We start from the raw sequence: 12,120 nt of genomic DNA on the forward strand, positions 1-12,120 counted from the left end.
TATTTTTTAAAATAAATATTATACAAGTGAGTAAATTTCTTATACATATGAATCTATAATTGCATACTAGTGTAAAACTATTTAATACTGAATATTTCAAGATTTTATAATTTAAAACTCTAAAATGTTCGTAGTTTTAATATTATAATTAAAAATGTATAATTTATAGTATAAGTAACTGTTTCAAAAGATATACATGAAAAAAAGTATTGCTAGTTATTATGATGATTGGTTAGGCTTAGAGGTGACGGCAAAGACGGAAAGATACAAAAACCCGAAAATGTCCTTGGGCTATACTTTATACAAATTACGCACTATTGCAAGTTTACCCCTAAATAAAGTTGACCAAAAAAAAAAACTCAAAAGATAGGGAAAAAAAATTTCATCTAGACATTAATGTAGAGGATACAGATTTATCTATGTTGCTTCCTTCATCGTCTTCTTCCCCCATCTTGTTAGGGTTTGTAGAGTTTGCACTTTGTCTTCAAATTTTCTCGCTCATCGTTCTCACCACCGGCCATCTATAGAACTTCGATTTTTTACTTTTTTTTTTTTTATCGATATTCCATTGTATTAACCCCAATTTTCCATGTATTGAACCGTGCAATAGAAAATCGCAATTCCTCCAAGATTTCGTAAAGGTAACTCCTGATAGGATGTGGTCTTTTCTTTCCTGTAAGGATTAGAGCTAATCACTACAGAATCGCTTGATTAAAGTAAAATTGACTAAGGTTTTTTTTTATTAATTAGTATTAATTATTAGTTTTTGATTGGTGTCTATTCATTTAATATTTGCAAATAATATTGTTGCAGTGAGTTTATAATGATGTTTGTTTTAGTCTGTTATGCATCTCTATTGTTAAGTTCAGGTAATGGCAGCCATAGTTTGTGAGATTCTTTTGAACATATTTTACAGGATCTTTTAGGTTATACCTGGAATCCTGTCAGTGATTACTATTTTTTTTTTTCGAAATTATCTCATGATCTGGCTGTTGAAATGTAGTGAGCTAGGGATTTGGTTCTGAGAAAAAGTATATAAACATTCAAAGAGGGATAATTGAGAGAGAGATCAAGAATGCTTGTTGTCACGTGCATTTAGATTATGAACACTTCTACATTAAGCTTGGTTCCTCATTTATCAATTATTATTATTATTTACTATTCGATTCAACAAGAATATTAACAAAAAAGAACATATTGAAGTTTCAATATGCCTTTGCTTTCAGATCTACCGTTCTGATTGACGAATGCTAATAGCTTTATTGAAAATAGTTAGAGTTTTAGCTGAGAGAGGATAACAATTTTGACTAAATAGTAAATAAAGTATTGAAAGTGAAGATATGTTGCATGATGATTCATTATCTGAGCTGATTCTATTTGTTTATTTTGACTTATTTCAGATTGATGTATTCTAACAATTTATGAAGTTACCGGCACCTTGAATTAGCTTCCGTTGATTTGATTTCCTGCTACTTTGCAGTGGAAGTGCAGAGAACCCACAAACTCTACGTCTTTCACTTCATAAGTACTCTTCTTATCAAAGTATGTTTAATAAAATCCAAATTAATTTTTTATTGAGCTGGCGTGGGTGAGCAGATTATGGTTTTATGCTGACTCCTTAGTTCGCGCAGGGAAGACAAACCAGGGACATTATTTCTTATTGCCTTTGTGCATGAGGTTATGATGGGGACTGAGCTTATGAGAATATGTGTTAAAGAAGACAATGATGATTTTCCATCAGTTCCGCCAGGTTTTGAGTCATATACATCTTTCTCTCTGAAGAGGGTAGAAAACAATGAAAAACAAGATGATAAAAACATGATCAGTTGTTCCGCCTCAACAAGTGCTTCTGAATCACCATCAACTCAGGTGGAAAATGATGTTCAAGTTCGTGAAACTGCAAAGGTTCCTAGATCCCTTCGAAGAAGACCGTGGATTAATTATGGACAGTATGAGAACCATTCAGAAGAAGACTCTGACTGTGAGCGGCTTGATCAAGTCAGTCTCAAATTGGTTTATGTTTTTATTTTTATTTTTTATGTCTACATTTTGAATACAAAGCACAAGTTTTCTTAAATTTCTTAGTGCACTGAATTCTGGTTGGTATCTTACATACAAATGTCAATGCAGACTTTGTCCTCTAGGGCTTGTCTTCCTCGAGGAGTCATCCGTGGATGTCCAGATTGCAGTAATTGCCAAAAGGTCTATTTATAAAACATACATGATTTATTTCTGTCAGAAATTATTATAGTCCTCATTATTGATGAATTAGCTCTAATTCGACTTCATTCTCATCTATTACTGTCGTTTCTTCTATTATTGTTATTATGTTAATAACTAAGTATAGACATACATCGATTTCTTTGAAAGATGAATTTATCAAGAGAAAAGTAGTAATAATAACGTTTGTATTGCCAAGTTTTATGAATTGGGATGGTCCTTTATTGAATGTTAAAATAGAAGTGGCTTGGTCTACCTGCTCATCATTTAGCTGGTTATTGTAATAACAGCAATGAACTTGATTTGGTCATTTTGTCATATATTATAGGGGTTAATTCATCATAAAATAGGTGCTATTGGGCATCTCTCTTGCGTGATGAGTAATTGACAATTGAAGTTTCTGACAGGTTGTTGCCAGATGGCGACCTGAAGATGCTCGTAGGCCAAATATTGAGGATGCTCCTGTTTTCTACCCCACTGAAGAGGTCTTGTGCAGTTCCTGTGGCACATTTGAATTCACTTCTGTCAGTTTGCTTTATCAGGAAATCATACCTCTGACTTTTCATTTTTATCCAGGAGTTTCAAGATACTTTGAAATATATATCAAGCATTCGCTCCAGGGCTGAGCCATATGGAATTTGCCGCATTGTTCCACCTTCTTCTTGGAAACCCCCCTGTCCTCTCAAGGAAAAAAGTAAATGGGAGGGTTCTAAGTTTTCTACACGTGTACAGAGGATTGACAAACTTCAGAATCGTGATTCAATGAGAAAAATGTCAAGGGTTCAAAGTAACATGAAGAGGAAAAGGAGAAGATGCACAAGAATGGGGGTGGATAATGGCACTAGAAGAGGACCCAATACAGCATTTTGTGAAGTGGAAAGGTTTGGGTTTGAACCTGGTCCAGAATTTACCTTGGAAGCATTTCAGAGATATGCAGAAGATTTTCAGCTCCAATACTTCAGAAAAAATGAGAACGTATCTCATTTGGGTGGTAATACAACAATTTTAAATGGTACCTCAGAGCCTTCTGTGGAGAGCATTGAAGGTGAATATTGGCGGATGGTCGAGAGTCCTACTGAAGAAATTGAGGTCACATTCTGTAGAATCTTAATAATTTGCTGCTGCACGAAACTATTATCTATTTATTGCCCTTATTTTATGCTGCGCTGCTTACATTTAATTTTCTATCACTTCCAGGTGCTTTATGGAGCTGATCTGGAAACTGGAATTTTTGGGAGTGGTTTCCCTAGTAAATCTAGTCAGCTAGGTTCTGCTTCACATGAAAAATACATAAAGTCTGGCTGGAATTTAAATAACTTTGCAAGGCTTCCTGGATCTCTGCTCTCTTATGAGAGCAGTGATATATCTGGTGTTTTAGTGCCGTGGTTATACATTGGAATGTGCTTTTCCTCCTTTTGTTGGGTAAGGACTGCATATTTTCCTTATTTTCTAGCATGTATTTCATTGAACTAATCACAATTTGTGTTTACAGTGCTTGGGACCAAAGAAAAAGAATGAAAAAAATACGTTATTTGTCATTGATTTAACTGTACAAAAGGATACATGGATAATGGAATATATATACATATATGTGTGTGTGGACACCTATATAGAAACAAGAAGCTAAAAGTAAGAAAAGTATTGAGCTAAATCTTGGTATATGATTCTATTTACATAAGTGTTAGGGATCCGTCCCTAAAGTATGGGAGTTGAGTTCCTCATTGGTTGTATCAGATTCTAGAGTGAGGTTCATAAGGCCTTGGGCTTTCCAGCTACCGTAGCTAGCTTTTATGGTGTGGTTCTCCCAAGGTTCTTATGAATTGGTATCAGAGCTTCCACCGTGTTAGTTGCATAGGTTTTCCTTGGATTAGTAAAAGGGATAGTTCATAGCCAGTCCTCGTGGGAGCTTAGGCTGCGATGTCTGATGGGATGTTAGTTTCCAATTGTAAGGTATGGGACTTGAATCCCACATTGGAAATATGAGATTGTAGTGTGAGGTTCATATGGTCTTCGTCTCTCCAACAACTGCTGCTAGCTTTTTTGGTGTGAGGTTTATAATGCACAGTAAATATTGCCAAAATAGGCTGTTTACGCAATACGAGTAAAGTCTGATATAAATTGAATTAAATTCAACTAAATTAAATCTGTATCAGATATCTTGGAATGTATCTGTATCTATGTAGTCTATTGATAATAGGTGTCAGGTACATACTTGCGTGTTTTTGTGACTTCGAATGTTCTTTGAGGATGGAAAGGATGTGCATTTGTGTGAGAGTAAAGGGACACATAACATAGGTGATATCATTTTGCTCTGATTTGTTTGCTAAACCAAAATAACAGGACTATTTTTGTGTTGAGTGGCAATTTGTTGATGTTGCATGAGTGTTTATGTGTGGCAGAGTGAGTCCTTAGTTGGCATAGGATCCGTAGTTTGTAACAACTATATATTTTCTCTATGGTTTAATTGTGAATGCAGCATGTTGAAGACCACCATTTATATTCATTGAACTACATGCATTGGGGAGCTCCAAAATTGTGGTATGGAGTCCCTGGAAGAGATGCCTGCAAATTAGAAGAGGCTATGAGAAAGCATTTACCAGAACTTTTTGAAGAACAGCCTGACTTGCTTCATAAGCTGGTTAGTAAAAGTTTTTCTATTACTTGGCAAACAACATTTGATCTTGTTTGTTTTATCTGCTTCAGAGGTGGCAAAAAATTAAACTTATGTTTTCATTTAGTGGAGTTTCATATTTTACATCTCCATTACCTGTCCATATTTTTACTATTAAGCAGTAAATAATTATGTTGGATGATGTTGTTTATTTCTTTCGGCGTATATTTATCTGCTGCTTGCATTTCTAACTTGTTGCAGGTCACTCAACTTTCTCCTTCTATCCTCAAGTCTAAAGGAGTACCAGTTTATAGGTGTGTGCAAAACCCTGGGGACTTTGTTCTGACATTTCCTCGAGCCTACCACTCCGGGTTCAATTGCGGTTTCAACTGTGCTGAGGCTGTTAATGTAGCTCCTGTTGACTGGCTGCCCCATGGGCATATTGCTATAGAGTTGTACCAGGAACAGGGGCGCAAGACTTCTATATCACATGATAAGCTGTTGCTTGGGGCTGCAAGGGAAGCAGTTCGAGCTCAATGGGAGCTTAATTTGCTAAAGAAGAATACTTTGGATAATCTACGATGGAAGGATGTCTGTGGAAAGGATGGCTTTTTGGCCAAAGCACTTAAGGTATATTATGCTTCTCCCTAGTCCCTGTAATGCAGTACCGAGTGGATGATAGTTATGATTTTGTATTAACTTATGTCATGACCATAACAAGGGAGTTGATGTTTAAATAGTCTTGTTTATAGTTATAAGAATCTTCTGGTTCACAGTTTAATTCCTTCAATATGCCACCTATTGATTCATATCTAAAGATGAATTTCAGATGACTTTGAATCTTATGACGTTTGAGTGACTTGGTACAGTTTCATATCCTTGACACAAATCATACTATTCAAAGATTCTTCATTTTTGTTTTCATGTTTTTACTGTTCTTGATTCTCAAGAAAAAAATTGAAAATTGACACGAGCTTAAATTGTTAATGAAAAGGAAATAAAGGACCTCTTCTAAATTTATCCTATTTTATTATTCCAATACTTTGTTGCTTACTCAATCAGTGCATGCACTTTATTAGGCTATTTCATTGTTTAGTTTCCATTTTCTAAAATAGTGGTTTCACATATAAATTATACTTTTTTTGTATGATTCATGTTGTTAAGTCATTTTATCAGTTTCAAGTTTAAAATTATTACATTGAGCATTGTAAATCGTCTATATGATATGTTTGAAAATATTTTTACATTATATTTGAATCATGCCATTCGATACAAATTGTTAATTACGATAAAAATCAGCTTGGCAATCCACACTTTGGGTTTTGATCTGAAAACCTCACTCACCATCAGTGCTTTTGGATTTTGTCTGTTCATCCCGTTCTCCTACCCCACCTTGGCTTTTTTTTTTCTTCTGTATTGTGTTATTTGATTGTGGAGAGTCTGTAAACTGAAAGCATAACGTGCTAGATTGAATTTAAATGTTTTTTTATTAAGTTTATTTTTAGAGGTAGAAAGATATTTCCATACAGATGAACAAGGATTGTTACCCAAAATTGCAATAAAAAGAAAGAACAGGAAAAATCAAAATTCAATGATTCCTGTGTCATTAACTAGTTATCCTAGGAATTTCGGTTTTTATTTGAACATTCACTCTCATCAATGTCATGCACCGCTATAGATGTTTTTAAACTTGAAGTCTAAATAATGCATAGGCCTTCTTTCCTTTTTTGTGAGATTCAAATTTATAAAGAAAAATGGGGGTTGCCAAGGATCAGGCTCCTGAACACTGGAACTTTTGTTCTAAGTCCCCAATATTGTAATTAAATTCTGGAACTTTTGTTCTATTTGATTAACATTTGAGGATCTTGTTTTAATAGGAACCTTTTTACGGTAGAGCAATTATTATCTGTCAATTACAATTTCAAAAAGTAATTGAAATTCATTCTTCTGATTAATAAGTGTTCTCCTTCCCCTTCTCCACCCTGCCAAGAAAAGACTAAAATATTGAAAAAATTAATCAAAGTTAAATGCAAATTCTATAAAATTACATCACCACCAGTACCTTCTATTTAATTTTAATATTAATAATCTCTTTTCCTGTGTTACTTGTGATTTCCTATCTAGATGCGTGTTGAGATGGAACGAGCAAGAAGAGAATTTCTCTGCAGTTCTCTACAGGCATTAAAAATGGAGAGTACCTTTGATGCTACGGATGAAAGGGAATGTAACATATGCTTTTTTGATTTACACCTATCTGCAGCTGGCTGTCGCTGTTCCCCAGATAGATATGCTTGCTTGGATCATGCAAAGCAGCTTTGTTCATGCTCTTGGGATTCCAGATTTTTTCTCTTTCGGTATGATGTTGCTGAACTAAATATTCTGGTGGAGGCATTGGAAGGAAAATTAAGTGCAATCTACAGATGGGCAAAATCAGATCTTGGGCTGGCACTATCATCTGATGTTTCATCAGGCAAGGAAACAATACTTAAAGAATTGAAATCACATTCATCTAGTTTGTTTCATTCTTCCAGGGCCACTTTGAATAAAGAGACGGCTTTGCATCCACCAAATAAATATATTGATGATTCTCAATTGATTGACGTCCCAATAGAGAATCAAGCAAATAGCAAAGATCAGAGCTATTTTCAACAGAGAAAATCAGCTGAAGCTATTTCATTTTTGAGTTCAACTAAGGACTTGCTAACATTTAACAGCTCAAAACCTACATCTGATATTCCTAATCATAAGATCTGTGTTAGTAAGGAAGAATCTGTCATTTGCAGCTCAAAGAGGAAAACACCTGGTTGTCAATTGTCTCAGGAGGATACATCGTATGCTTTATCTACTCTAGCTCAACAAGGAGGTGATAAAAGTTCACTTTACAGGCATAACAACGTTATACTTCTTAGTGACGATGAAGAAGACGAAAAGATGTCTGATTCAAATAGAAGGAAGGAACTTTCTTCTATGCTTGTAGGTCCTGGAGATAAGTCAAGCCCATTTAACAATATAGAAAGTACAAACTTGACCATTTCTGTGACAGATACTGCTGTGATGGGTGAAAGGGATGCTATGACATTACCCCATGAAAATATGAGTTCTGATTCAATTCCGTCTTTGCGTGTGAAACAAGAATGTCATGAATACACAGGAACAGTTCTAGCCTCTACCCCACTAGATCTTTCTTGTCATATTGGTCTTACAAGTGCACAATGTACTAAAAATTTTTCAGCTCCTTCAAAAGTAGAAGCAAGTGATCATTGTTTGGAAAGTTTGGTGATGTCTCCTCTGAACCTACAACTTTCTGGCACTAAGGTTAAGACTGAAGATAATCACGAAAAATTTGGAGGATGTTCCACTTCTAATGTAGCAGACAATGCGAGAGCTGTTAATGGGAACTTTTCTTCTGGTCCAAACAATTTCCGACAGAAAGGTCCTCGGATAGCGAAGGTTGTCCGGCGCATCAACTGCAATGTTGAACCATTAGAATTTGGGGTTGTGCTTTCTGGAAAGTCTTGGTGTAGCAGTCAGGCTATATTTCCAAAGGGTATGTATACTTGGTTGTAATGAATTGCAACTTCTATGCCACTGATTAATTGAGTCTGTAAGACGTGTATTTATGCAAACTAAATTAATTGATGCAGGATTTAGAAGCCGAGTTAGATACATAAATGTCTCAGATCCATCCAGTATGTGTTACTATATTTCAGAAATACTTGATGCTGGACGTGGTTGGCCTCTATTTATGGTACTTTCACCTCTTTTTCAATTGCTAGCTTTTGTCATGCAATTTGGGCATATACATATATACATACATATATACATATATACATACATATATACATACATACATACATACATATATACATATATACATACATATATACATACATATATACATACATACATACATATATACATACATATATACATATATACATACATATATACATATATACATACATATATACATATATACATACATATATACATATATACATACATATATACATATATACATACATATATACATATATACATACATATATACATATATACATACATATATACATATATACATACATATATACATATATACATACATATATACATATATACATACATATATACATACATATATACATATATACATACATATATACATATATACATACATATATACATACATATATATATATATATATTACTTATGTCTGGGAGGGTATTTCACATATCTGATGTAAATTTGATGTACTTATAATTTAAATCCTTTGTTGCTAATATCTTGCAGAGTTTTACCCCTTTTTAAGTTGGCAAAAGTTTCCTAGATCCTCTACTTTGCACTTCTGAAATGTTGTAGGTTTAGAGCCACGTATGTTTGTTTTTCGGAAGTTGCTCCTTTTGACGTGTAATGTTTTGAGAATTGATTGCGCTTTTATCCTAGTAATTTGATTACCGATTATTCTGGCTTCTGGGCATCTAGTTTTAAGAATGTATCATGAAAAAAAAAATGCAAACTAGGTGTTTGGTATTGTGGGGGTAAACTTTAATGAAAGCAATCATGTGTTTAACCTTAATAAGCAACTTATTTCCTAATCAAGTTAGATCAAAATGGATATTTCAAAAGCCTTTTAGGTGTTGGATGGATTTGGTTAAAATTTTCTTTGGATATCGAAATAGGTTGGTATGAGTAATTAGTTGACTGTAACTGGGAATAGCTGTTGTGTGAAATAACGAAAATCTTGTTTTACCCCGCAGGTTTCCTTAGAAAGTTGTCCAAGTGAGGTCTTCATCCATATGTCAGCTGCAAGATGCTGGGAGCTCGTCAGAGAGAAAGTGAATCAAGAAATTGCCAAGCAACATAAGCTGGGAAGAAAGGGCCTTCCTCCTTTACAGCCCCCGGGTAGCCTTGATGGCTTAGAAATGTTTGGGTTTTCTTCACCAGCAATAGTGCAGGTAATTTTACTGATAAAACACTTGAAAGAAAATAAAATAAAAAGGTTAAATAAATTGAACGTATCTTATAAGCATAAGCAAAAGTGAACTTATGCATTTCAGATTTTGGATAAGTTATGAAAGCTTTTGTGAAAGTTAAGTATGACAGTTGATTTTAGCTTAATTATATGAGAAGCTCAAACATTATATTATTTTATTTTCTTCTAGTATTAGTGTATGTGTATATAATTTATTTTTAATCCAAATAGGACCTAAAACCCATACATGATAACATGAGCTGAAACAAGTCACCTTCCACAGACCAATATGTAAATTATGTGCGTAACAAATTTTATAGCTTCTTTTAGATGGACATGATAGTGATTCAGGATTGAATTACACCTACGAAGTAGGTATTTATGTTAAAGAAATAACAAAAAGTGTTTTCATGAAAATGCAACAAATAATTTTTCTAACTAGTTTTCTGATTTATTGCTGCACAAACCAAACACTCTCTTAGCTAATCTCTTTCCATTAGGGCTAATGAACTCTAGGAGTGCGTTACGTCTGGATTTTAAAAGTAGTCTTATTCTTAAAGCCGTGTTTTAGGGATTGTAAGCTTCTTTCTGGTTTTCCATCCGTATAGTTATCTTATGTAATGCATATTTGATTTTGTTTTCCTTGGGCATAGTTTTGAATTTTGATAGCTATAAGTTAAAGATACCTACTTTCTTTGAACAGGCTATTGAAGCGCTGGATCGAAGTCGAGTGTGTAATGAATATTGGGACTCACGGCCGTACTCCCGCCCTTTAGGACAGATTTCACAATCATGCCAAAGCAGTGTTAGTGGTGGCAGTGGTCAAGGTGTTCTCTTGAATAAGCAAATTCCCGTTGATGTTGTTGCAGTATTAAGGAGCCTATGTAAAAAGGCTAATGCAGAAGAATTGAACTCGTTGTACAGCATTCTTAGTGAAAGTAGGCCACAGGCTGACAGGAGCCAAATTGCGCAATTTCTTAAAGAAGAGATGCACAAATCACAACCACCCTAGGTAATTCATTATTTGGACGGAATTGTTCATTCGCCTAACCTTCTCACGTGTATATTGTAGTTCCTCCGAGGTTGCACATGCAATTTCATGCAACCTTAATCTTTTGATTTTTTTTTCCCATCTGAATGGAGGTTATAGAGAAAGAGAAAGAAAAAAACGAAAATAAAATTAGAAAAAATGTGGGTGGGGGAAGCCTATTTTTCCCTTCAAAATTTTGCTCTTTACTTGTGGCAGCTAGAAGATGTGGAAAGTTATCAAGTGCCACTATGGCTGTCTCATCTGAAACTCTGAAGGGCGAGGCTACCAAGCCTTTACAATTGATTTTGATTCATATGTTGTACACGCAGTTTTAAACTACATGTAGGTTCATGTTTAGATTTGATTAATTATTTTAGAAAATAGCTTTTTACTCGTATTAAGCTGTTTTCTCCAAAAAAGTACATATCTTACAAAAGGGCTCTTTTTTTTTTTTTTATTTATTCCACTGTTCATAAAAGATTATTATCGCCTTTAGAATGTAGATGATTTTAAAAGTTGAGATGTATCCTATTTTCCTTAACCGAAATATTTTTTGCCTAGTTAATGTAATTTACTTAAGTAATATAATTAGCCAGATTGTCTTGAAATCGATTAAGAATTAGCACAAATGGAAAACATTAAAAAATTTATCTTATAGTCACGTTGTAAAATAACTGTTACAGCATATTCAAACAAAAGGGATTTATCTGTTTTTATTTATTTTGTATTGGTTGCCTTTTTTATTTCAATTTTATGTAAATTTGTTATCTTTGTTAAACAATTTTTTAGTGTGTTCAGTTTCTATAATTTTCATGTAAATTACACTTATCTCATAATCATGTAGATTTTCCTTCGGTGACAACTAAGGTGAAGAACACTCACACAAAAGATGCATTCTACAATGATTTTTTTTACGCAAGAATTATCATACTATGAATCAAACTATATCCTTAAATTCTACCAAATATTGGATCAAATGTTTACAACTATGCAAAAAAAATTTAAACCAATAGTTAATACACAAATATTTCTACTTAAGAGTATACTAACTTAAATGCTGCTATTAAATTATGACTTGATGACATAATTGTTTTACGGTATAGAACAATTGATACGTTCTATAGTAGGTATTTGATAAATCAGCAATTTGTTATTTTTTAGACCATTGTAACATAAGATTTGATCAAGAAACATTAATGCTTTAGAGCTTGATTTTTTGTTGTTTAACTCAATTGTTTAAGAATACTACATTTGTTTAAAAGATGTTTGATTTTGATACCAATAAA

The 12,120-nt window shown here is 33.8% G+C and overlaps 1 protein-coding gene across 3 annotated transcripts; it reads left to right on the top strand.

Moving 5' to 3' along the window:
- The first annotated feature begins 357 nt into the window (after positions 1 to 357).
- Positions 358 to 11,394, top strand: LOC148194572 (putative lysine-specific demethylase JMJ16). Of its 3 annotated transcripts, none has more exons than XM_088096570.1 (13): positions 358 to 641; positions 1,401 to 1,542; positions 1,623 to 1,998; positions 2,131 to 2,202; positions 2,628 to 2,705; positions 2,797 to 3,309; positions 3,418 to 3,642; positions 4,697 to 4,858; positions 5,093 to 5,461; positions 6,956 to 8,378; positions 8,476 to 8,579; positions 9,590 to 9,787; positions 10,508 to 11,394. In XM_088096570.1, exons 3-13 carry the CDS (start codon positions 1,681 to 1,683, stop codon positions 10,814 to 10,816), a joined length of 3,771 nt encoding a protein of 1,256 aa, XP_087952696.1. In that variant the 5' UTR covers positions 358 to 641; positions 1,401 to 1,542; positions 1,623 to 1,680; the 3' UTR covers positions 10,817 to 11,394. The 3 variants fall into 3 exon arrangements, with proteins under 3 accessions (XP_087952696.1, XP_087952695.1, XP_087952697.1); XM_088096569.1 differs by having other exon boundaries at positions 1,632 to 1,998; XM_088096571.1 differs by having other exon boundaries at positions 1,481 to 1,542; positions 1,632 to 1,998.
- The last annotated feature ends 726 nt before the right edge of the window (positions 11,395 to 12,120 follow it).

This window comes from Vigna umbellata, chromosome 8 (genome assembly GCF_029865625.1).
Source record: "Vigna umbellata cultivar VRB3 chromosome 8, Vumbellata_1.0, whole genome shotgun sequence".
NCBI classification, from domain to species: domain Eukaryota; kingdom Viridiplantae; phylum Streptophyta; class Magnoliopsida; order Fabales; family Fabaceae; genus Vigna; species Vigna umbellata.

Bases quoted from the DNA above. Each gene is read 5' to 3' on its own strand.
- LOC148194572 (XM_088096570.1), top strand. From the start codon at position 1,681: ATGATGGGGACTGAGCTTATGAGAATATGTGTTAAAGAAGACAATGAT. The intron at 5,462-6,955 runs GTATATTATGCT...TTTCCTATCTAG, and splicing joins TTTTGGCCAAAGCACTTAAG to ATGCGTGTTGAGATGGAACG. The intron at 8,580-9,589 runs GTACTTTCACCT...TTTACCCCGCAG, and splicing joins GTGGTTGGCCTCTATTTATG to GTTTCCTTAGAAAGTTGTCC.